This window comes from Rhipicephalus sanguineus, chromosome 2 (assembly GCF_013339695.2).
Source record: "Rhipicephalus sanguineus isolate Rsan-2018 chromosome 2, BIME_Rsan_1.4, whole genome shotgun sequence".
NCBI lineage: Eukaryota > Metazoa > Arthropoda > Arachnida > Ixodida > Ixodidae > Rhipicephalus > Rhipicephalus sanguineus.
Window position 1 is genome coordinate 153,275,901 of NC_051177.1, and position 23,907 is coordinate 153,299,807.

The 23,907-nt window shown below is 43.8% G+C and overlaps 1 protein-coding gene across 1 annotated transcript in view; it reads left to right on the forward strand.

Moving 5' to 3' along the window:
* LOC119383812 (MAM and LDL-receptor class A domain-containing protein 1) overlaps nucleotides 1-23,907 on the forward strand; it is a 167,892-nt gene that overhangs the window by 61,213 nt on the left and 82,772 nt on the right. Inside the window, exons 15-22 of the mRNA XM_049412968.1 lie at nucleotides 2,775-2,871; nucleotides 7,397-7,546; nucleotides 8,614-8,787; nucleotides 10,613-10,714; nucleotides 13,037-13,191; nucleotides 15,240-15,324; nucleotides 15,647-15,664; nucleotides 20,382-20,487. Coding sequence (XP_049268925.1) covers nucleotides 2,775-2,871; nucleotides 7,397-7,546; nucleotides 8,614-8,787; nucleotides 10,613-10,714; nucleotides 13,037-13,191; nucleotides 15,240-15,324; nucleotides 15,647-15,664; nucleotides 20,382-20,487 — 887 coding nt within the window. The remainder of the gene's footprint in view (nucleotides 1-2,774; nucleotides 2,872-7,396; nucleotides 7,547-8,613; nucleotides 8,788-10,612; nucleotides 10,715-13,036; nucleotides 13,192-15,239; nucleotides 15,325-15,646; nucleotides 15,665-20,381; nucleotides 20,488-23,907) is intronic.

The following is a 23,907-nucleotide window of genomic DNA, read 5'->3' on the forward strand; positions in this document are numbered from 1 at the left end:
ACGGGTTACTTTTGTCGGCAACAACTATTTTTTATTTTATAATTAACGTAGTATTTATACTAACAGATCAAAGCCCTTTAATCTCTTAGTAGGCACCACCAGAAAAGAGCATGTTTCCGAGTTCTTTGGTGGGCAAAAGCTGGCTTCACTTGTTCTGGCAAGGCGTTGCGAGAGCTTCCACTCCAGAATTTTTTTTAAACCTCCTTGGTCTATACCACGGTGCAAGATATATACTCTTTAGGTGGGGACACTCCTCGGCTTGCATGCAGAGCGCGTTCGACCAGATAAAGTAACAACGGCGCGCGTCTGTCGGTCCGGTGACCGCAGCGGGTACCTATCGGCGGGAAGACGCAACTTAAGGAGAAAAAATGCTTTCTGCACCGTTGCTATAGCAACCAACGTGGTCGGCGGCAACGCCGGCGTCCGCCGCATGTCTCGTTTTTCGCTCGCGAAAAACGTGGTATGCGTTTCTAACTTTACTTGCTGGCGTGCCATGGCTGCGTTCGCTGACTAGGAAATTCAGATTTCCCGCGAAGCGCCAGTTGCTACGGGAACGCGTTTTTGTGTTGAAGTTGCGTCATCCCGCCGATAGGTATCCGCTGCCGTCAGCGGACCGACGCGTCCTCAGCGTTGTTACTTTATCTGGTCGATGGCGTCTGGCGAGTGTCCTCACCTAAAGTGTATATATCTTACACCGTGGTCTATACGTAGTTTCAGCCTCCTGAAACAGCTGAGTACGATATTCTTTGTAATTTAGTCGAAGCGAACCGCATACACGTTCTCTGTTAAACACGTTAGACAGTTTTATTTGGGCATCCGCAGCAGCTCTGCGGACGCAGCCTGCCAGCCATTCCCAATGACAGGCTGCGTCCACATATACGTAGTGGGTGCTCAACTAAAACTGTCTTTTAATGCACGACACCGCTACAACGATGCGGAACGCGGAGAAATGCACACAAGAAACGCGCGCAAGTGCCTACCGCAGAAGGGGCGGTGCGACTAGAAAAAATCACAGCATATCCACGGAGTGAATGATGATGAGTGGGCGAAGCTGCGGAGGTTCATCGGTAAACCGTGAATCTTCCGTGAATTCTGCCCAGTACATCATCACCGACGTGAGATCGGGCGCGTTTATACTAAAGGTTCGATGAGTTATGACGACTTGCAGCTCACTTTAATTTTACATGTACGCTGTGAATTTTCATTGTTTAGAAAACCATTGCTTTAGAAAACATCTGTCGTCTTTCGCTAAGCAGCTGGCGTCTTTTCGTTTTGCTTTAGAAACATCTGGCGTTCTTTCGTTTTGCTTTTAGAAAACATCTGGCCTCTTTCGTTGGTTTATTTCATCAATCAACGGCGTTTTGAACAAAATTTTGTTGTTTCATCACGCACAGGAGAAATCTCACCAGGCACTACCTTGGAGGGAAACAACGGCTGCTAATGGGAATGAGAGACAGAAGAAGTCGGCTTTTAGCTAACACTTACACTTCTACTAACGTTTACTACTGGAACATGCCAATGGCTGCTAATGGGGAATGAGATACAGAAGAATTCGGCTTTTAGTTAACGCTCACTCTGCGAATTTTTTATTGTTCAACAACGCACAGGAAAAATCTCCCACCGGCACCACCTTGGAGGTCAAGATCTGGTACTAGCGTTACGACTGGTTACGCACTACGACTACGACAACTACGAGGGACGAACGGGTGCCGCCTTAAGGATCTTCGCCCCTAAAAAGTTGCGCTGGCGCCACCTGGACTTTTCTTCGCCAAGAGGAACGCCTGAACCCTCCCGTTCGCGCCACTAGGAAGTTGGTTCTAGTTCACTATGACATAGGCGTAACAACTGTGACAATTGTCAGTTCCCGCTTGCCCTGTGCATGGCCGTGCGTTCAATTAGGGCGTCCTTCTTTGTGCTTCAGCGGCACGCTGCAAGTATGGAGCTGCTTCTGCTTCTTCGTGTGACATTTCTATTTCTTGCTACCACATTCATTGCTTCGCCCTTGCGTCGAAACTGACTTTTTAGGGGCGAAGCTCCTTAAAGCGGCACCCGTTCGTCCCCGTCGTAGTGCGTAACCAGTCTTAACGCTAGTACCAGATCTTGACCTCCAAGATGGTGCCGGTGGGAGATTTCTCCTGTGCGTTGTTGAACAATAAAAAATTCGCAGCGTGAGCGTTAACTAAAAGCCGACTTCTTCTGTCTCTCGTTCCCCATTAGCAGCCATTGGCATGTTCCAGTAGGAAACGATAGTAGAAGTAGAAGTGTAAGTGTTAGCTAAAAGCCGACCTCTTCTGTCTCTCATTCCCCATTAGCAGCCATTGTTTACCTCCAAGGTAGTGCCTGGTGAGATTTCTCCTGTGCGTGATTAAACAATAAAAATTCACAACGTACATGTAAACTTAAAGTGAGCTGCAAGTCGCCATGACTCTCATCGACCCTTTAGTATAAACCGGCCCGATCTCACGTCGTTGATGATGTACTGGGCGGGAAGCTGCGCGACGACGCCGCCAAGATCCTGCCATACGAGAGCTTCGCCCCACTCATCATCATTCACCCCGTGGATATGCTGTGGAATTTTTTTCAGACATGCGCGTGAAATGAAGAATCAGTAACAACATTTAAAAACACAAATGAAGTCAGCGTCCAGAATTTATCAGCATGTCGTTTGGGACTGTTCGTGTGACAAAGTAATGTCAAGCAAAAGTGAAGCACTAAGTACAAAGAAAAAAAAAACAACTGAATGGGTGAAAGTGTACTCTGCAAATGCTTCGCAGGTGGCCTTCATAGGAGAACACACGGTACCTGACAAGTACGGTTACATAGCCATTGACGACGTCCACTTTTGGGAGAGCTGCAAGACGAAACTCGGATGTGAGTTATACGTAATATAAACTTAAGCGACTTTTCTAAAGCATTGCTTAATAATGTTTGTATGTAGCGTGTACAAGCGATACCGCAAGTCCGCCACAATCAGCGCTAACGTCGTACACAGCAGTACAAAGCCTCTATTCTAATAATACATCAAGTAAAGAAAGGAAAGATTTCGAGCGATCTACTTTTACCTGTGGTGCGTCGTGCTTTCCTACGAGACGCTCATAAGCGCTTGCGCCTCGTGGCCTTGGGCACTTTCTCTTTTTAGGGGCGAAGCTCCTTAAGGCGGCACCCGTTCGTCCCTCGTAGTCGTCGTGGTCGTAGTAGTGAGTAACAAGTCTTACGCTTTGACCTCCAAGGTGGTGCCGGTGGGAGATTTCTCCTGTGCGTTGTTGAACAATAAAAAATTCGCAGCGTGCGCGTTAACTAAAAGCCGAATTCTTCTGTCTCTCATTCCCCATTAGCAGCCATTGGCATGTTCCAGTAGGAAACGTTAGTAGAAGTAGAAGTGTAAGTGTTAGCTAAAAGCCGACTTCTTCTGTCTCTCATTGCCATTAGCAGCCATTGTTTACCTCCAAGGTAGTGCCTGGTGAGATTTCTCCTGTGCGTGATTAAACAATAAAAATTTTGTTCAAAACGCCGTTGATTGATGAAATAAACCAACGAAAGACGCCAGATGTTTTGTAAAAGCAGAACGAAAGAACGCCAGATGTTTTTCTTAAAGTGTAGTAGTAGTAGTTATATGTAGCCACCTCGCCCGATCGTCAACGGGCGAGGTGGACCGGCAACGGCGCGCAGACCCTGCCGTACGAGAGTTAAATCACACTAAAAGACATACTTTGCGGGCGATACACTCTAGTGAGCTTTCAACTTTTCGTCTTAATGTACATGATAAAGAAATTATTTCTACGAAAAACGCAAGGCACACCTTGAGCAATATGTTTGGTTTTGGGACGCTAAATGGAACCATGAGGCGATGCGAAGCCGGAGCACTTGCACGATCGCGTTCTGTTGGCTTTCGTTGGGCATGCTACCGACCTCGCGTCGTGGAACGCGCGTCCTGTCTTCCCTCTAGCCTTGCCTTTAATTCGCACAGGGCGAGCGGGGAATGCGGTCGCTCTTGGCGCTCTTTCTCTCGGGAGCGGACTTCTTCCTTGCATTTCACCGATCACAAGTGATAATGAAGGGACCACGTAAACCAACAGTACAATAAAAGTTTGATGTTTAATATATACACGATGTTTCACACTCTTTATATTATGTACTGGGCGCATTTCACGGAAGAGTTTCACGGTTTACACATGATTCCCTCCGTAGCTTCGCCCCACTCATCATCATTCACCCCGTGGATATGCTGTGATTTTTTTTTATTTTTCTTCGAGCGTGCGTCTTAATTTCAGTACGTGGAGGCGTACCGCGGCGGCCGCAGTCACTACCCAGCCTACCATGATCTAATCAGCCAATGGGTCGGAACTTGAATCAATGACCCAGCGATTTTGAGTAAAAAGCACTATTTCTCGAGAGAAGAGGAAGCGATTTTTAGCTGACTTTGAGAGCTTATTGTAAATCCCAGGCCGTGTGCTGCGCTATAATGTTTGGCTCGCGTGTTCTCAGGAGTCTCGACTGCCGATCGGCAGCGTTTTCTGACCACGGTGAAAAAGTGTTGCAGGGCCCCTTTAAGCGTCCTTTTTTCTTACGTGCACATGATTATTGCACCAGTTTTAGCAGCAAATTACATTGCTTGACTCGTCGTCTAACGTAATGAACGAAAGGCCATGGAACACGACCACGTACCTAATCTACTCGTAGAATTCTCTGAGAATAATTGCAGCATTAACATAACAGTTACTCAAGTACACTATTTCTGAATGAATAAAATCTTGGCGAGTTTCGTGAGTAGTGGAACATTTGCTGTATCCGGTTGTATCCAGTAAATATTTGTGTGTTGGTGTATTGTCATGACAAGTGCTATGAATAATTTTGATTAATACTGACCTTTTAATGGTGTCACACTTTACGTACATTTATCTTTTTCACGCAACTTCTGTCTTCAATGAGCTTTCTGCAGGTTGGTAGCACGTGTGACGGGCAAGAAAAAAATGTCACGTCCAAAAGCAGCAGTGGCTGTAAACATGGTGTGGTTGCACGCTGACATCTGTATAGCAGTGCGCCTGCGTGAGCTTTTACGCCCAGCGCCAAAATTTATTTGTTCGTGATCCGAACGACTTGCACTACAGACTCAATATATTGATTTCTATAAAAGCATCTGTTTCATCGTCTATATTAATATGCATAATAAACATCAACCTGTCAACGTTATTCATTTGTTAAGAATGTTATCTAAGAAGAATTGTTTGTGTCAATGTTATCTCTCTAATGAGTTTCCGTGCCGCTCGAAGCGGTATATCGGAACCATTCATATGTACTGAGGATAATGACAATTTTTCACTTGGTGCTCCTGCTACCTCTCGAGCAAAATGCGTTATTAAAGACGATAGTCTTTCTTGGGATACTTAACAGGAGAAATTTTGGTCTGTCTTTCTGTCTTTCTGTTTGTCGGCACGTCCCTCGATTCAGCCACTCGGCCAAAGTTGAACCACTTGCCCAAGGGCTAGCCGTCTTGAACTGGTACGGCTGTTCATACTTGTGAACGTTGTCGATCAAAAAGTAAATGTCATGCATATCTGAGGTGCAACATCACTAGGTAAGTATTAGATGGCGTGTTCCTTTAATAGAAAATGTATACATACGTAATTTTAAGGACCCTAGTTTCTTAAGCTGCGCTGAAATTTGCCTTCCTCCGTGCCCTCCGCTCGAGCGTGTTTCGGTTTCAGTTCTGTATTGCACTGTACGAATGCCATGGGTTGGTGTTGAAAAACTTTAGTTTTGAGAAGGCCAAGAAGGTGAAAAAAAAATATCTAAAAAATGAAAAAGCAGCGTTGTGCGCGGCCTTTATGCTGCCGGTTGTGGGTGCCGCTCTGGCATTCCTGTTTTACCCAGGCGACGTGTAAATAAGAGTGTGTGGAGAGTACTCGTTGAGTGCGGACGTTTCTTCTGCTTCAGCGCTTCGCGCCAAACCGCGTGTTTGGGCTGGCTGGCGTCTCCGCCGGTCGCGTTGGTCACCGCCGGTCTTCGCCTGCTGCGGCGCCGGGACTACCAGCACGCAACACAGCACTCATGTTTCCCGACGTATTGCCAGATAGCGTCCATATCTCACACAGCGCCTCTTCTATCGTCTTTACACGACATTTGCAGCGAAGCACGCAGATACGCGGCCAATTTTTTATCTATACGCAGTGTCATGCAGTTTTAGAGACTGTTTCGCTGCAGCACGAATTTCGTTTTGTCTTTGAATGAAATAATGCACTTACATATCCTGTTTGCATACTGAAAAGCAGCGGAAACTAAAGGCCACGTAACCTGTGGTTTGCCCCTGCTCCTCATGTCATTCGGCGCGCTAATCATAAGGGCACAAGCAATTAGAAATCTGAAAATTGAAAATAAAAAGCACAAAAATCGAGAACTCTTCAAGTGTAATCTACCAGCAGTTTGTGTCCTGTAGTACTTCAACAAAGAGAACCATAATAAATAGGCGCAGTTCCCCGTAATTCACATTTGTTGTTGTTAGTGATAGGAAAAAAATTTAAATTGCTTTTTCGAACCGTCTAGAATCTCGTCAACGCGACTAGGTGGACGCTTTACTGTAGTTAACGTGTCTCGTAAATTACCAGTTGTTTTCTATAAGTGGTTTTTGTAGCGTTAGCTACACTGGCCTAGCCGAGCCAGTTTCGCGTGGATCCACAAGAGCCGTGCGGCGCATGCGCGAAGATCAGTGATGTCACGCACCGGAACCGGCAACTCCCGCGCACTCCGCCGCCGCCGGTCCGTGCTTTCCAGAGGAGCGACGTCGTAGCCTTGGCAGACGTATTGGCGCCGGCGCGCTTGCAGCTGTTCGCCTTCGCTGTGCAGTCGCCATCTGATACTGCGCTGGAGCCGCTTGATAGCGCCTCTGACTGGCGTTTGCCAGTGTGGTTTAGCCATGGAGAAGGAGAGCGCAAATGCTGGTTAATGGCGCAGAAGAGCGGAGAAGCTTAACTCATCGGATTTCGAAGTAGTTGCCTAGCAAAATACATATACATGTTCCACATAATACGTATACCGTATGTGTGTAATTGGAGCAGCAGTAAGCATGATAATCAAGCTAATCCTAGACAATCAGGAAAGCTAAGAAAAATTAGCTGAACATTTGCTAACACTACGTTATCTTGGCATAGCCGAGCTAAGTCGCTGCAACATTTTTTTTTAGTTTTGGTGTTTACACCAAATACGCGCTTACATTGCCCGCATACTGTAAGTTCTTCTCTTCAGTGAATGGAAGCAAATGCTAGTAAAAGATATACTTCGTTTGCCTTTAAAATTAGAACATCTCTAAAATGATAGTTCGGTTATAAACTGCTTCTAAACTGTAATATTTGTTTCATTCATTTTTCTTCTTTCTTTCATTTTTTTCCATATACTCTACCAGTTCTGCCAGTGACTCCAGTACCAGCGAAGCCAGCATTTACGTGCGGTGCAAAGGAATTCCAGTGCACGGGCATTAAAGAGTGTGTTGCACTGTCGAAGGTGTGCGATTTCAAGGCGGACTGCTCTAATGGAGCCGACGAGTCCCGCTGTGGTGAGTAAAGGAATCACTGTGGGCCTTATTCAAACAAAGGTAATCACAGAGCAGACAGATTTTTTTTATGAAGTGTCATTAGCACATGGTATGGTGCCATGAAAATGCAGGAGCGTTTCTCGAAGCCTGCAGGTGTTCAAGTCGGTAAAACATTCTGTGCTTGTTGGAAGGCACAGGCACTACCTCATTTTTAGCGCTGTCTATGGCTTCACTCAATCATGATGCTATTTGCAAATGACATTTGTCTGACTTCACCACGCATTCCTGTAAACAAAACAAATTTGCTTGCAAAAGGCTCCGCTGATATGCACACACACGCACATACATACATACATACATACATACATACATACATACATACATACATACATACATACATACATACATACATACATACATACATACATACATACATATGTAGTGAGAGAGGAGAGAATAGAGAATCGGTGACGGCAAACAAGAACAAGTGCAATAAAGGTAAAGTGAATAGTGTGAATAGTGCTTCAAATAATTGCTTGAAATAAAAATCACGTTTTCCTCACGGTGGTTCATAATGTTTAGAAATGGCATTTACATTTTATGAAAATTGAAATGCGCACATAACAGTAATAATATCTGGGGTTTTACGTCCCAAAACCATGATATGACTATGAGGGACGCCGTAGTGGAGGTCTTCGAAAATTTGGACCATCCGATGTTCTTTAACGTGCACTGACATCGCACAGTACACTGGCCCCTTGCATTTCGCCTCCATCGAAATGCGACCGCCTCGGCCAGAATAGGACCCGTGACCTTCGGGTCAGCAGCCGAGCACCGACACCGCTACACCACTTCGGCGGATGAAAATTGAAAATAGGCTTCGAAGAAACAGTACACAGAATCGAAACATATTGAAAATCATTCTAAGCGAATTCCAGTACAAGGGGATACCACCCACACGCTTGCGCGTAGACCGCGTAAACGGAACGAAACGTCGCTGTATTTTTGTGCCCAGAATTTTTCGTGCACTCGGAAATATTGACTGCCTTACATTTCATAGCCTGCGTGCTAATAATTTCTTTTGATAGGGTCCTGTGACTTCGCAAGGAACTTGTGCGGCTTGGAAAATGAAGACTCGAGCGCACGTTTTGGTTGGAACTGGACGTCAGTGGAAGACGGCAAGAAGAAACAAGGCTTCCCAAGCACGGACAGCCTATCGAACATGGAAGGAGCCTATGCGGCGTTATCACTGCTTAACCCAGGTAACGCGCACTTAAGGTGTAGCTTTGGATGCAGGCGTTGTATTCCCACAGACACAGATATAGATATATATACATATATATTCTTACACATACGATAAAAAAAAGATTCCGATGTACTCTATAACGGCGTGAATAAGTGCATCTTGACGACTATTGCATGGAATAAGTCACACGATATTTTGCAATTTTGAACTTCAAAAATTATTTTCTTCATTAAAACAAAAATGTAATGATCAAACTTGCCATATAAGATCTGTTTATTTGCTTTCGACTGAGGTATCCAGCTGATTTTAAGTGGATCACATAGTGGTGTAGAGCAAATTGGACCAAATTGAAGATTTTCTCCAATTCGTGATTTTTTTTTAAAGTTTACAAGCTGCAGCAGTCTAAAATATTTTAGCGCAAAATATACCTTCCGTACGTTAAGTATTGATCAGTCAGATATCCATAGATAGCGCGATATTCTAAGAAAAAAAATGCTAACATAAAAGATTTTGGCAAGATTTCTGGAGGCTCATACGGCGGAAAAATTGCTGTAATACTGTTGAATTTCTAACATCTTACACAAACGCCTTTGCCTAATGTATCAACCAAATTTGGCATTTAAAGAAGAAACGATACTATCTGAATAAACTTTCTGGCAAACATTAAGCGAAATCCAGAAGGCTCCCACGCGACCCAAATTTTTCTATCTTCGAAATATCCTGGCAAATCACTGTCTTGAATACAACAAATTAGCACGACTTTTTTCGAGTGCGTTTGAGATGGTCGCCAAAAAAGCTGGGACGTTTGGCGTGGTGTGACCCAAATGCAAAATGTCTAAATTTAACGGGCGAGGCGCTAAGCCGATGCTTAGCGCCTCGCCCGCTCATTTCGCCACGGTCCGCGCGCCATCTGCTTTGCAAATATAGGACGGTGTAAGACGAAAGTAATCAGTTGACGTTCGTTAAATGTTTGCAGCTACGAAGCGCCTTCATAGTGCCATCACATCAATGTACGCGTATTGTCCTGAACACACTCTATCATTTGCATTAGACAATGGTGTGGCGTACCGTATTAATGACCGCTAGTGTTTCATGGCCTGGGCGCGAAGGCTGAACACATGTCATCTGTTTTATGAAGAAAACATTCATCTGACGTTTTACAGCGTGAAATGTTATGAGCTCTAAGAAGAGCCGATTTTGGGCGTGTAGTTGTCCGCCGCCGCTGGTGTCCATCGCACCTAAAGCGCACATTGAGTGAAAAACCACGGTTCGAGGTGAATTCAAACCAAGCATTTCTGCATGGCAAGTAATTGTTCTACCACAGAGCCAACCCAGTTCTCGGAACCTAACCTTTTGTTGAAAAAACCTTATACGTCATATCTGACGACGTAACGCGTTGAGAGATGTAATACTGCGTGGCCAAAAAGTAGAATCCACCAGGCTTCCCACCATGCGAATTGCGTGACGAGTTGGTGGTTTAAAGCTTTCGACTCATTAAATGGGCTCGGCCATATTTCTTCATGACCCTCATCACCCACCACAGGAAGAGCAGGTGTACAGCTACATACGTGCGCATGTTGCCTTAGAAACGTGTAGTGGGCGCATCGCTGCTTCGCAAAATGTGATTATATTCATTCCAAAGTGGGTACCTCGCAAGTGTAGTTGCAGTAAGCGCCCTACGTTTACAACGGCCATTATGAATACCGTTCCTCCAGCTTAAGCTGTTACTGTGATGCGTGTTCTGCGCAGGCCACGCGTTTTTTATCATCTCTAACACACGGGTAAAATCACTACGCCGTGTTTCTATAATACATAATTTCGTTCGTTATGCAACATTTCAGATGCCCCAGTAAACAGAATGATGAACGGTTTGACTACGCCATCACTTGGACAAATCGCGCATTCGTGTGTGGTGACGTTCTACGCCTACATTCCGAATATCCGTAAGTATATATGTCGCACCCAGAGGAGTTTCCCAGGTGCACGTTAACAGTGGAAGCTGTCAGTGGCGTGTGTCGCGAAGAGAGACTTTTACTGCGATAGCAATTATGTGGACACGGTGGGCGTGTTTTTTCCTGCGCCGTCACGGTCATCTTCAGTACAAAGTCCAAATCTACAGCATAGCTCCGCGCGTCATATGTCCTAGGTGCGAGTAAATGCGCTCGAGCTCTGGCGATGAACGCAGCGGAAGCACAGGTAAAACGATTCGACCATATCCGTCGCGTAAAGGTCGCATGCGATGATATCCAGAAAGGAAACGCCCTCCCCCCCCCCCTGTCTCTCGTCGAGAGAAGGAGCATGAAGGGGCGCCGGGGGAAGGCTTCTGCGTCGCTCGGGCAATAAATGCGAACTTTGATCAAAAGGGCGCGCTGTCTCGACCGACATCCGTAGACGGATCCAACCCTTGTACGTGCTGTGCTGTAGCCGCTTACTTCTCTATGAGACGACGGCACGAAAACCGTTTCGCACCCTGGAGCGACCGTTTTCACTTACGCCAGCGTTTTTGAAAGTTACCCGTGATCGAATTCTCAAATATTGAGCATCCAGCCTTACATCGCATGACATTCAAATTTCTTGCAATCGAATACGATGTTCCGCGCTTGCGGCGAAACTGTGACATTGTTTTTTTTTTGCTCTTTAAGGAAGGATACTCGTATATGTAGAACAATAATTAACATCCATCTCCAGTATTTAGATAAGAGATACCTCTTGGCACATTTAAGAAAATTTTGGTAAAACCCACCCGAATATGGCTGTTGACTATAAATGATGTGTTAATGCGATTTATATGAGACATATTGTAAACCAGAAAAAAATCACAAAAGCTAGTAAGTTCAAAACAATTAGACCTGACAATAAAAAATACGAATCTGTCACGAGCATGAAAGAGCGTATGTAAGACGTTTAAGTTGAAGTATTATACAATGATTTCGAGCATGTGCCTCTAAATGAAGTTCATCAGCTTTGCTTGCTATAACTTATGCTTTTTCTGTGATATGTGTTTTCGATGCAGCGCTTCATTATTTTTTGTGTGCTTCTGTTTTCATAAATATAGTATTGTTCGGCAATCATTGTAAAGATAGTTCAATACATAAATACCAAGTATTATTTAGTGTTTATTAATCTTAATAACGCAAGGTTGCAGAAGGTAATTTCCTGGCACCTTCATGCCATACTGATTGCGGAAAAATGGATTCATTCTTTTGCAACTTAAAGTTAACAGTCTACCCTATGCCCTTAAATTCTCATCTAGCTTTCAATCATTTAAATACCAACTAAAGAATTATTTACTGTCTGATTGACATTACATAATATTTTTTTTTTGCTTTTTGTAGCTCTCTAACGTGTATGATTGTGTATTTACCTTGTCTTTTTCCTGTTTGTGTCCTTGTCAGTTTCTTAATTTTTTGCTTATATGTAACTTCCTTTTTTGCTCTGCTTTCTATTTTTTTGTATAAAATTTAATCAAGGGGCGTGATGCAGTCCCCGGCTTTGAGACACTTGTCTGTATGTCATCTATTGCAATGTATTGTTCCGAATGAAAGGAACAGAAACTAAACAGAAAAAAACACATTTATGAAATCAAGAAGACGTAAATTCAAGGCCGCTCACGGTATTTATAGCGAAATTATTACTGCATTTTCATTTTCCTTGAACATTCCATTTGGGGGTGTTGCCCGAAATCAAGCGCCCATCTGTACGTGTGATTCGACAATAAAGATATTGTTTTTACCCAACCATTTGAAGCACCATGGAGCTGGTATGTCTATCGCATACCATCACAAATTCGTAAGGAAAAGTTTTCACGGTATGCCTCACTAACCTGCATGTAATAGTCCAAGTCGCCTAAAGTTGCTTGATATGTCTCTAACTGATTTTTTAGTTTTCCTTCGCCATACAACCTCTCAGAAGTAATGTATTCTTTCGTTTCGATTGTTTTCACAGAATTGAAGTTTATCTATCTCAATGTTTCTCCGCATTTCTATGCATTTTACGCCATCCCAAACAGTTTTTATCCTTTTACACTGCGGTGATTCAAGTGCATACATCGACATAGTACTTTAGGAAGACAAGTATACATGTTGCACTGTCAAATGATTCAAAGTTATATCGCTCTCGTATCGGGGTATGGCTGCGGAGGACAACACCAATTTATCGAATGTTCTTTTATCTGTTTTGTCTCGCGCAGAAATGTTCATACAACGAATGTGTGACGTAATGTTTATAATACAATACGTCAACTGACCGGTGTTCTGTATCTGCAGCTACGGCAATGCTAATATTCGGGGTACGGCCTCGTCTGGTATCCCCTTTCAAGCAAAGCACCTTGCAGTTTCTGGGCACAGTCAGCGGAACGAAACTGAAAGGGCAATGGAGAAAGATCGTTGTGAAAGTCGGTAATTGGGATGCCGGAGCCAGGGTAAGTTCTGTACGATATCTCTAGAGCTTATGTTCATTAAGCTATACTTTTCGATTATCGAAAATGCGTATGTGCACGAGTGAGTGGTCAGAAAACGGATAACTGTTGTCTGAGGGTATCGTAAAAGGTTTACACTGCGCGAAAAAGACGGGACGAAAAGAGGAACACAAACACTGTAACGAATGTGTGACGTGTTTCTGCGCTTGTGTGTGTGTTTGTGTTCCTCTTTCCGTCCCGTCTTATTCGCGCACTTTAAACCTTTTACAATACCATGAACGGACTAGCTCAAGAACTAGTACTGTCTAAAGGTGTCGCCTGGAGACTTAAAGTGCCGCAGGTCAAGATTGCAACTCTCGGGCCTCAGCAAGGGCTACTCGGCAACGCTGTAAAGTGAATGCCATCCCGCATTGTAAGGGAAGAGAGGATGCTAACATTTAAAGTGAAGAGTATGGGCACATTATCAAGCCGCGTAAGTGGGATATTGCTTTCCATGTCTTCAAGAATGTAATGTCAGATTGACCAAACCTAGTCCAAAGTACCTGCATATCACGAATGCTTTATTAAATAAATAAATAAATAAATAAATAAATCCGAATTAGTTTCTGGACATTACAACAAGACCGGGAAACTTGAACAGCAAGCAAACATAAGCAAAAGCTCGAAAGGAGCAATTTACAAGAACTTGCGATGCTTAAAGAAAACATCAATCCGTCTTTGCTGTGGTTCTTAATAAAGTGGCTGACTGGACTAGTTGGTTGTGCATACTTAAGTTTGCTGTGGACTCAGTATTGTAGCACTGTTCTTGGTATCTCTTCTGCAAGAGTCAGTTTTATATTTCTGCTTCATGTGGTGCTCAATCTCTGCTTCCGGCAATTGATTATGTATACAAAAACCATTTACTGAAGACGTACTTGCAAAGGAAAACAAAGCACCACTTGCAAGACAATATGGAGGCAGGATGCAGTAATTCTTGGGTTCTGGGGCATGGGCCAGAGAAGCCTGAGCGGCGGAAATCATCCTAGAGCTCCAAGTCTACTCTGAAATAAGCATACAACATACTTCTCTAGATGCGCCAAGTGAATCCCATTTAATAGAGCTGTCTCTCTTTTCTCGACTGAACCGCCATTTCAAGACAACAATGTACTCGCATTAGAAATAGACAAGTCGCGCTTTTTTTATCAGAATATTTCGTCGCACATTTATGTTCTCAATTGCATAACAATTCTTTCTTTTTGAGCATTTAGTGTCATTAAAGTATTGCTCAATCTAATTTTGAAGGAGGTGCCAATTTTTATAGCAAGTGAACCGACGCACTAAATAGGGGAGCCGTGCTATATCGGGAACTTGAAGAAAGCCGACATCAGAAACGCTTGATCATATGTGCAGCAGGCAGGCAAAGAACTTTATTTTATTCGGAACGACACTCACTCCCCTCTTAGGAGACGACATCGGCGGGCCGCACCCACGACGGGATGGGGAGATGCATCTTTACGGCCATGTCATGGGTTCTCTGGGTAGCCCTTGGCTGGTTTTCTTTCTCGTTGCTAGTGGGAAGATCATATGTGAGAAGGGTGTCTTGAAGGGCCCGTTGGTGCAAGTTACTACGTTGAAAACTGCGCGAAAACGGGACGAAGGCTTAGGAACGAACGACACATGTAAGATTTTATTCCTTAGAACGCACGTTAAAGTTTGTTGTAGCTTGTATCTCTTCGTTCGCATTTGCTTCGACTCAGAAATGTTCCACGAGGAAAATGAATATATTTCCTGCCGAGTACCTTAATACTATATCTTAACAAACTGAGCGCAACATTCATATATCATTCAGGTTTAATTGTTATTGGTGAGTTCTTTACATATTTGCCTTGCAAATGCGTTTTGAGCTTTTTTAAGATATTTGAAAGTACGTATTACCTCAGTGACAACGAAAACATCACCACGTACCAATACGATAGAGCCAGCAAGCGACACTAATAGTACGCAGTTCGCTGATGACTGGCGTAATATTTCCTTGCATTGCGAATACTCAGGCGGCTCTTTTTTTCTTACAGTTCGTGTACCTGGCTAACACCCTTGGCGTGAGCATCGACCGTATTGAGTATAATATGTGCCATCCAGACAGCCAGAGTGAAGGATGTGAGTAGTACTATCATTTGGCACAAAGCCGCGTCGTAATCATGTGTTTCTTAAAAGTTCTGCGAAATAAATGGAAGCCAGGGGCAATGTATTTATTAGTTGTACTTGACGAACTAAAGCGCCATTAGGCAACGCATTATTTCTCTTGTGTGTTTCAGTCTGTAATAACTGCAGCTCTGGGACAAATTTTGTGCATTTTGTAACCTGCGAGCTCGCAATACCAAAAATTGCCAGCGACCTGGATATTATCCCAATGCTTCGTTATCTCCGCTAAAAAGGCGCTACAAGTAAATATTTCACGACGCTCAATGTGTCGTTTCAGCGGAAGCAGCCGAAAAAGGTGAGCTGCAGCTTCTCAGATCCTTCAAACTGCGGCTGGTTCCCCGAGAGAAAGGCTGCTGATACTGTGTGGGCTCTCAACGCTGGAGGTTTGGACTTCCGGAAATTCCCATGGTGGCCCTCCGAGAGTGATACTCACAAAGGTGCCGTACGTGGTTATGAATGTCAGAAATTCTGCTCACTTCAAGCACTAGTGCTGCTCGTTGCAAATGGTATGACCTTAGTATCGAATTATATATAAAGGGACTGCAGTTGCTATGGTTAGACATTTTGGTCTGGTATGACAATAACATTTTATTATAACCGATATGGTGGCGAGTTGGAACATATCTATTCTCAGGCAGCGCACAACAGGACAGCACATGCGAAAGAACACAAAACAAGCATTAGTCTAGAAACTGTTAGACTACCGCTTGTCCAGTGTTCTCTTGTGCTTGGACTTGTTCTGCCCTGCCCGAGAATGAATAGCATTTTGATGATATTAGATGGCTTATACAATATTTGCACAACAAAGTTAAAACTCAAGGCATTTATGCATATTTTCACGGGGTCCTGACGTCGACGAAGACAACAGCTGGCGTGGTCAAGATGAAACTCATTATTTGGCCGAACTTGTGGCCGGGAAATGAAAACTCAAACTACAGCAATACACACTGTACACTGAGAACAGCGAACTGGGCGTCGGCCGTCGAAAAACTGACAGGCGGTGAAGCGAGTCGGTATTTATACATGTGCCGTCATATATTCCAGCGTTATCGCTGGTTGCCGCGCAAACTAGAATAAGCTCGAGTGTTTGCGTCTTGCGCGCAATCTTAACAAAACGATCTACAATAATCGGGAAGCTTCTCGAACAATGACGCGCGGTTTGCGCTGAGCGTTGCTGACAGTCTTTGTGGGCGAAAACCGAATACAGCAAAAGGGATAATAAGAGACGCACGTGGCAATATATATGCATGTATGGAACACGCGCTTAGTGAATATCTGTCAAATGCATATGGCTGACATGCGCAGTCAAGTTCTTAGAGAAAGCTATTTTAGGGGCGAAATACCTTAGGGTCTCGGATTGTGGGTGTGTGATGTCGTCGTCACGGTCCACCATAAACGGGTATGCGACATAAATATTGGGTAAACCTCACTACTCGCCACCGGTCCAAGCCATGTATATTATGAGTTAAAGATTTGTCGTTGCTGCCTAAAGCATTACGTTTGCCTTAGCAGCATTGTAAAAATCCTCGACATAGTTTACCAAGGCACTCAAGTTTCACATCTAATACCAGAGACACATGCGCGGATCCCTTCGGTAAGGTCATCTATTCGAAACACCACTTCTTGAAACATATCTACAAAGTGATGGTGCTTTACTCGTCACCCGGTCCACTAAAAATGAAGGCAACAGTTAGCCCAAGAAATAGCTGACAGTGTTAGTGGAGCTGAAACACCCTTCCCTTCATGGCATAGGGAACCGAAACATAGCTTGTAGAGAAGAAGCACCACCTTAGGGTAAGCTGCAATCCGACGCAGTTTTCCGACGACGCTAGTGGAGCTGAAACACCCGTCTACACATGCCCGGTTTCAGGCATGGCTGCACTAGTGCCTCATCAGATAAATCCCTCTCAAAACAGTGTCGCGAATTACCTCGGTCAGGTCCTTCCTTTTCTTCTTTAGGTGTCTCTTATTGCCCATTAGCAGAGATTTTGCGGTAGGAAACACAGCCGGCACTGCATGCTTCGCATCTTCCCAGGTTTCACATAGTGGAGCTGAAACATCCTTCCCTACATGCTTCACCCCTCCCCAGTTTTTTCTTTCTTTATTTCTACTTCTTTTATTGCGCTTTGGATTGCGCTCCATGAAGGCGTGATACTACTATAACTGGAAGGCACACTCCCTGTGAGACATCTGCTCATTCAACAAAGTGCCATGTTGGCTTTTCACTTGAAGAGAGCGGTACTGCCGTAAGTCTATGTGCAGATTGCTGCAGTATTGCAAGTGGCTCTTTAACAGTAGCCAACTGTTCTTCAGCGCGACGCGCCACGGTGGTCTAGTGGTTATCGAGCTCGACTACTGACCAGAAGGTCGCAGAATCGTAGTCTCGGCCGCGGCGGCCGCATTTTCGACGGAGGCGAAAATGCTTGAGGCCCGTATACTTAAATTTAGGTGCACGTTATAGAACGCTAGGTGATCTAAATTTCCGGAGCCCTCAACTACAGCGTCTCACATAACCGTGTCGTAGTTTTGGGATGTTAAACCCCAACAGTTATCTTTATGTTCTTCACTGTCTCGTCTGAAAGTCGTATGTACGGTGAAGCAATAAGAAAATAATATCATTAACTGTAGGACGCTTGTCTTAAGAAACGGCCTTGAGTATGCAAGTTATATGTAGCATGTATTAGATCTTGACTGCTTCAGTTGTCACCAGTTTTCAATATCCCTTTGCACAGCAATAATGACCTCACACAATAGCTACGTCTGGACTATGCCACTCGAGGATTCCCTTTAGTCTGCATATATTGTAACATTCACGACATTGAGATATTAGTCAGAGCGCCATAATATTGAGATAGGCGGTATGGTTTCGCTGTTGAAGACTTCATCGACTGATATTTCTAGAAGTGCAAACCGTCCACTCTATTGAAACATCGGGTGTCCCGATCATACGGCAGATGTCTTCTTGAAACGTGGGTTTTTTTTAAATACATCACCTATACAAATTTCAGCTCGCTATATATATACAAGCTGAACCTGAAAAAGGTGCTCCTATTATTCATATATTTCAAGCAACACCCAATGCAATTTCAGGCACGATGAATTTAGAGGGCCCTTATGCAGGACCATCTGAGGTATTCCACAGCAGCTGACATATGTAATCGCATCATTTATAAATGCGCATCCTGACGTTATCACTATAGCGCAAAACTGCAGATCATTGTGCCACTTTAAAAATGCTATGAAAACATGCGTCCTGTCAATTGAGTGAGTGCTAACAGGTTTTATTTTATTTGATGTATGGTTTTGTTTGTGTGTTGTATGTATCTCACTTCTGAACTCAGTTTCATATAGTGCTTCAAACATGTGCCTCTTTTCTTACACATATTACTTCAATATACCTGAAGGAAAGAAGATTACTTCTAAACGCTCGTTTTTCTTTGCTAGACACAATATTATAGAGAACTAACAGACAATAATGCCAAGTAACGTACAGGGGATGTTATTTGTGGTAATTAGGATATAAAGGTGAGGAAAGTAAAGTGGACGACAAGGGCGGCAGGTTATCTTTTCGTCCACTTTACTTTCGTCACCTTTATATCCTAATTACTGAAAATAACATCTCCTATTCGTTCCTTAGCGTTACTGTCTGTCAGTTCTCTTCAATACACCTGATTGCTCTTGGAAAGCAAATGTATAATAATATACATATTTCAGCCACCATTACCCATACTGTGAGATGTTAGCTATTCTATCGTACAAATGTTACGTATATCATTCCGTTCTGTGCTAGACATACAATGTTCTGCCTTCAGCCTTGGCATCCAGTACCTCCTCTGTGTGAAAAATTGTGTCTATTTCATAACGTGTGTCCCCTCCCTAACTTCTTTTGTCCCTGTAACTGTAGCGCAGTTTTTTAATAATGCAAAACCAGACAGCCCAGTACCTCATTGTACTAAGTAAATAATTCGATCAAATATTCATTTTTCCTAGGGTTCTACATCCCAAAACCACGATATGATTTTGAGGGACGCCGTAATGGAAGGCTGCGGAAATTTTGGGCCACCTGGGGATGCTTTAACGTGCACCTAAATCTAAGTACACGGGCCTCTAGCATATCACCACCATTGAAATGCGGCCTCGGCGGCAGTGATTCAATCCCGCGACCTTCGGGTCAGCATTCGAGCACCATAACCACTGGACCACCGCGGCGGGTGCCAATATTAACGTATATATGTACGCATGTACGTGTGTATGCTTTACCAATATTATACAAATATCAGCGGAAGTGCATGGGCAAGCCTTCGATTATTTTCTCCAAGGAAAAAAATGCCATTGCTTAAAACGTTATCACTCGTGAAGACCCGTGCTTGCTAAATGGACATGCTGCGCTGCAAATGCTGAGCATGCGCAAAACCGCTTTGTGTCCAACATCGCTTTTGCCATAGTGTGATGTTTAAGACGATAGCCGCTTTCTTGGGTCTGATTCTCTTGTTCTTAGTTTTTTTCTCTTGTGTCCCTGTTCGCGTGCCTTACTTATTCTGCCATGGACTTCTGAGATTTCCGATTATTGGGTCAGAAAACGCATACATCTTTATTGCAGCAAGGAAGTAAAGCTAGAAGAATTGGCGTTTGAAAAGTCGGGGTTTGGATGTTTCTATTCTGCTTCTTTATTGACTTCATGTAAGGAGATGTTGGCGCACAAATAAGGCGCTGGCTGCTTCTTAGCTCTTAGAGGCGTCTAAAATAGAGCACACAGCCGTTACTAGCGCATTTAAGCTTTGTTTTGTTTTAACGGCACAGTGTGTATTTATGCGCGTGTTGACTATTTTTGTATTGGTTATGCTAGCAACGGTTGCTCTTAATGTTTTTAACATTGCCGTGTGTACACATTATGTGATTGTTGAATGTGTTGTTATGACTGTTATGTTATGTCTTGACTTTTACGCTAAGTTGTATATTGTATGTACTGTGGGTTAGTTGTGCTTAGAGATTTATATTCTGTCATTGTGCAGGACCTTATATGTATGCTCGAAACCAGCGTGTCGTCGTCAGTAAAGCCCGCCTGGTTTCAATCAAGATGAGCCCTACTCCCGACACAGGCCGTTGTTTCACATTTTGGTGAGCAACCGTCGGCTATTTGCTCTATTGCTTCGCGAAAGTGATTTATGCATTGATTGTGAACGGCTCACCATGAGCGCAGAGTCGCATGAAACATCACAAGTGTCGCAAAAGGGCTGTATACGACATCGGATACCGAGCTTTCTGCGTGTCTGTCGACAGAGCCATCTACAAAAAGCCATTCCACGAATGGACGCGAAAAGCGGTTATGTATGTTGGAATAATGCGTGGATGACACACTCCAGTATTCGTTTTATTGAAGAAAACCGCAAGATAAGTCACAAAACGACATGACAGACGTTAGGCACGTCCAAGAAAGCAAGCACGTAGCGTTCACCGGATTCGTCTACCGGTAATAATTACGCTTGCATAAGCTGCAATTGCAGGAAAGCGGCAACTGCAGCATATGAAGCAATGAATGGTGTCACTAAATTTGAGTATGTAAAAAAGTCACACGTTCCCTTATGCGTTCGCCTAAGACGACTCGAAGTTGAAAGGCACATTATTTTTCTTGTTCTTTTCCTTCTCAGTCGATTGTATTGATCCCCCCACGCCAGAAATATTTCTCTACCTACCGTTGTTTTGCACTGCCCCCATGATTGGAGGCTTCCAAGCTCTCTGCCCCTCATGTGCCTTTTCAGTGCCTCCGGGATCGGCCAACTTTTGACCTAGGGACAATGACACAAGATGACGTCATCGTGTGGCGTCATAGTGACGTCGCAAATCTCGCCCATTTCTAACACAATGATGACGTCAGAAGATGACGTCATTACATAATATTTCGCATCACATTATGTTGACGCCGCCAGCGAAGGTCACTTTTCGCCTTTGATGACGCATCTATGGCTTTCGCCTTAATAACAAGCTTCCAAGCCACTAATTTCATTTGGGATGGGAAGGCCACACATGTTTAGGAATCTCGAGAGGGCAGCGTTTTAAATGCGAAGCATTTCTTATAGAACCTTTGGCATTTTGACCGTTTCTATCTATCTATCTATCTATCTATCTATCTATCTATCTATCTATCTATCTATCTATCTATCTATCTATCTATCTATCTATCTATCTATCTATCTATCTATCTATCTATCTATCTATCTATCTATCTATCTATCTATCTATCTATCTATCTATCTATCTATCTATCTATCTAGCCGCCTACCTCTGGGGGCTCTCATGACCACCTCCTTAACTTGGTGTAGACCAAAATTGGTATGGGGGGGTAAAAGGATTTGACGAATATGACTGTCGGGTCATGACATGAATAAGGTGAAAATCCTGTCGTGTACGTCGTCAAACCCTTTCCTCCAGACACGTGTGGCACTTACCCGTTTACCACGGGCCGCGCTGCACAGGCATGCGCCACAGGTGATTGACGGTTTATATCTACCCCGGAACGGCGAGAACAGGCATTAAATGCGTGAGCGTTAAGAAAAAAACCAGCATCGGCAGCGTTGACCCGACGAATGGAAGGAATGAAAATTAGGATTCCAGCAGGAATCGAAGCCAAGCATTCTGCGTGGCAATCAGGTATTCTTCCACAGAGTCGCGCCAGGTCTGTAAAATGGTTTGAAAAAACAGCCTATGCAGGCGTAATGTCGGTGCACAGTCAACTGTGGTTGTGTTTCTTGCTATCTAATGTTAGAAGAAAGCAATAAACACTATATGATACTCCTACGGCACAGGCGTCATATCGGATTAACGTCTGTGGTTTCAGTGTTGGCTCCGCCTTTATAGCAGTCTAATAAACATTACACTTGTATTCCTATGATTCAGCAAGCTATATTCAAGCATTGCTCGACCCCTGAGTAATACATTAACGAAAGTTGCGTATGATATTCACATCATCGCACCGTAAAGTGCAATTAGTCCGCCAGAACGCCGCAGTGTCCTCTTCATTTCTTACGAGGCTGGACGATGGCTTCATTCTGACCGAGGATAATGCCAGATTGATTGACAGCCGCTTTGTAGACTAGGCAACGTAGCCCACATACGCCCACGTATTCTACGAATACAAGTGCCAAATACGTACTGATGTTGGTCTACGTAGCACTACCCAGGCCTAGTAGAATCGACGGCCTATACATTACCAACGAGAAGGGTGACTTCAGATTCCAACATCTCGCCTGCTCTATCGACAGACAATTTGTCGACGAAATGATCGAGGCATCCACGATTTCCAACAGCTGTACTATACCTCATACTTCACTACACATGGACCCCTAGTCACCGCGTTCACGACCTGATCCGATAACAAGTCATGACCAGCTGCTGGTGCTCACTGATCACGGGGATGATGACCTCGTTCAAGAACTGTCAAGAACTTCTTCCACACATGCACACGGGTTCGTGAAACGTGCGTGCGTTCTTCATCATAAGAGACAAGTATAAGCACTACATATCATCTTACCGCTTCTGGTGTTGGTATAATACCCACGTTGCCGTTGGCAGCGTTACCGAACTCTAAACACCTAGTTATATAACACATATGCGGCTCTTCAACATAATGTGTGTGTATAAAATTTATACTGATCTTTAGCGTTATTTTGTAACGTTTCGCTCATTTAAAAAAATACGCCAGTCACCTTCCCGCAGCATGCTTCGCATAACATCAACTCCCATGGTACGTGGGATCTGCCGAACTTTTTTGAACTGTGCTTTTAAGTTTCTTGCTGTTAATCATTGTTAATCATTTCATGCAGTGTACATGTTCGATCTTTCAAGCCTATGTCACATTGGCCTATCGGATAAGGTTACACCACAGCATCAAGTTTCAGTTTATTTTTAACATCAAGTTACAAGGTACAGTGATGTTGTGGGCAGTGGCCAAAAAGCCTCTAAAATGGGCTTGAGAGCGTCCACTGATCATAGCCTTTGACAGACAGCAGTACAATGAGAGCTAAGAACTCACGTAGCAAGTAGTACAATGAGAGCTAAAAGTTCACGTAGCAAGTAGCATAATGCAGTACAGCAGTGCAAGTAAAACAAAAAATGACAATGTACAAAACGAAATTAAACATTTCCAATTAACATAATACAACGTTCTGAGAAAAGTGAAAGTCTTGGCACCAGTATGCCGCAGGGCATACTGGTGCCAATAAAAAAAAAGTGTAGTCATACAGGAAGTGTTGAATAGAGTCAATAACCTAAAGAAATGATACAAGCTAAGCTTTACGTGCAAAAATTCTGCACCTAAAACAATATTTGGGGTAAAGAAAAAACGACCGAAAAAAAGAGAGAAAAGATATGAAAACAAGACAAAAGATACGAAGCGCGAAAACTGAAGCCGATCTTGTGCGCACGCTACAAAGCTTATCTATTTAGGAGACGTGGTAACTGTATGCGCAATCTTTGTTCCCCATGCATAGTTCTGCAACGCGGAACCTCCCACATTTCACGAAATCTGGTGTCACGCGTATT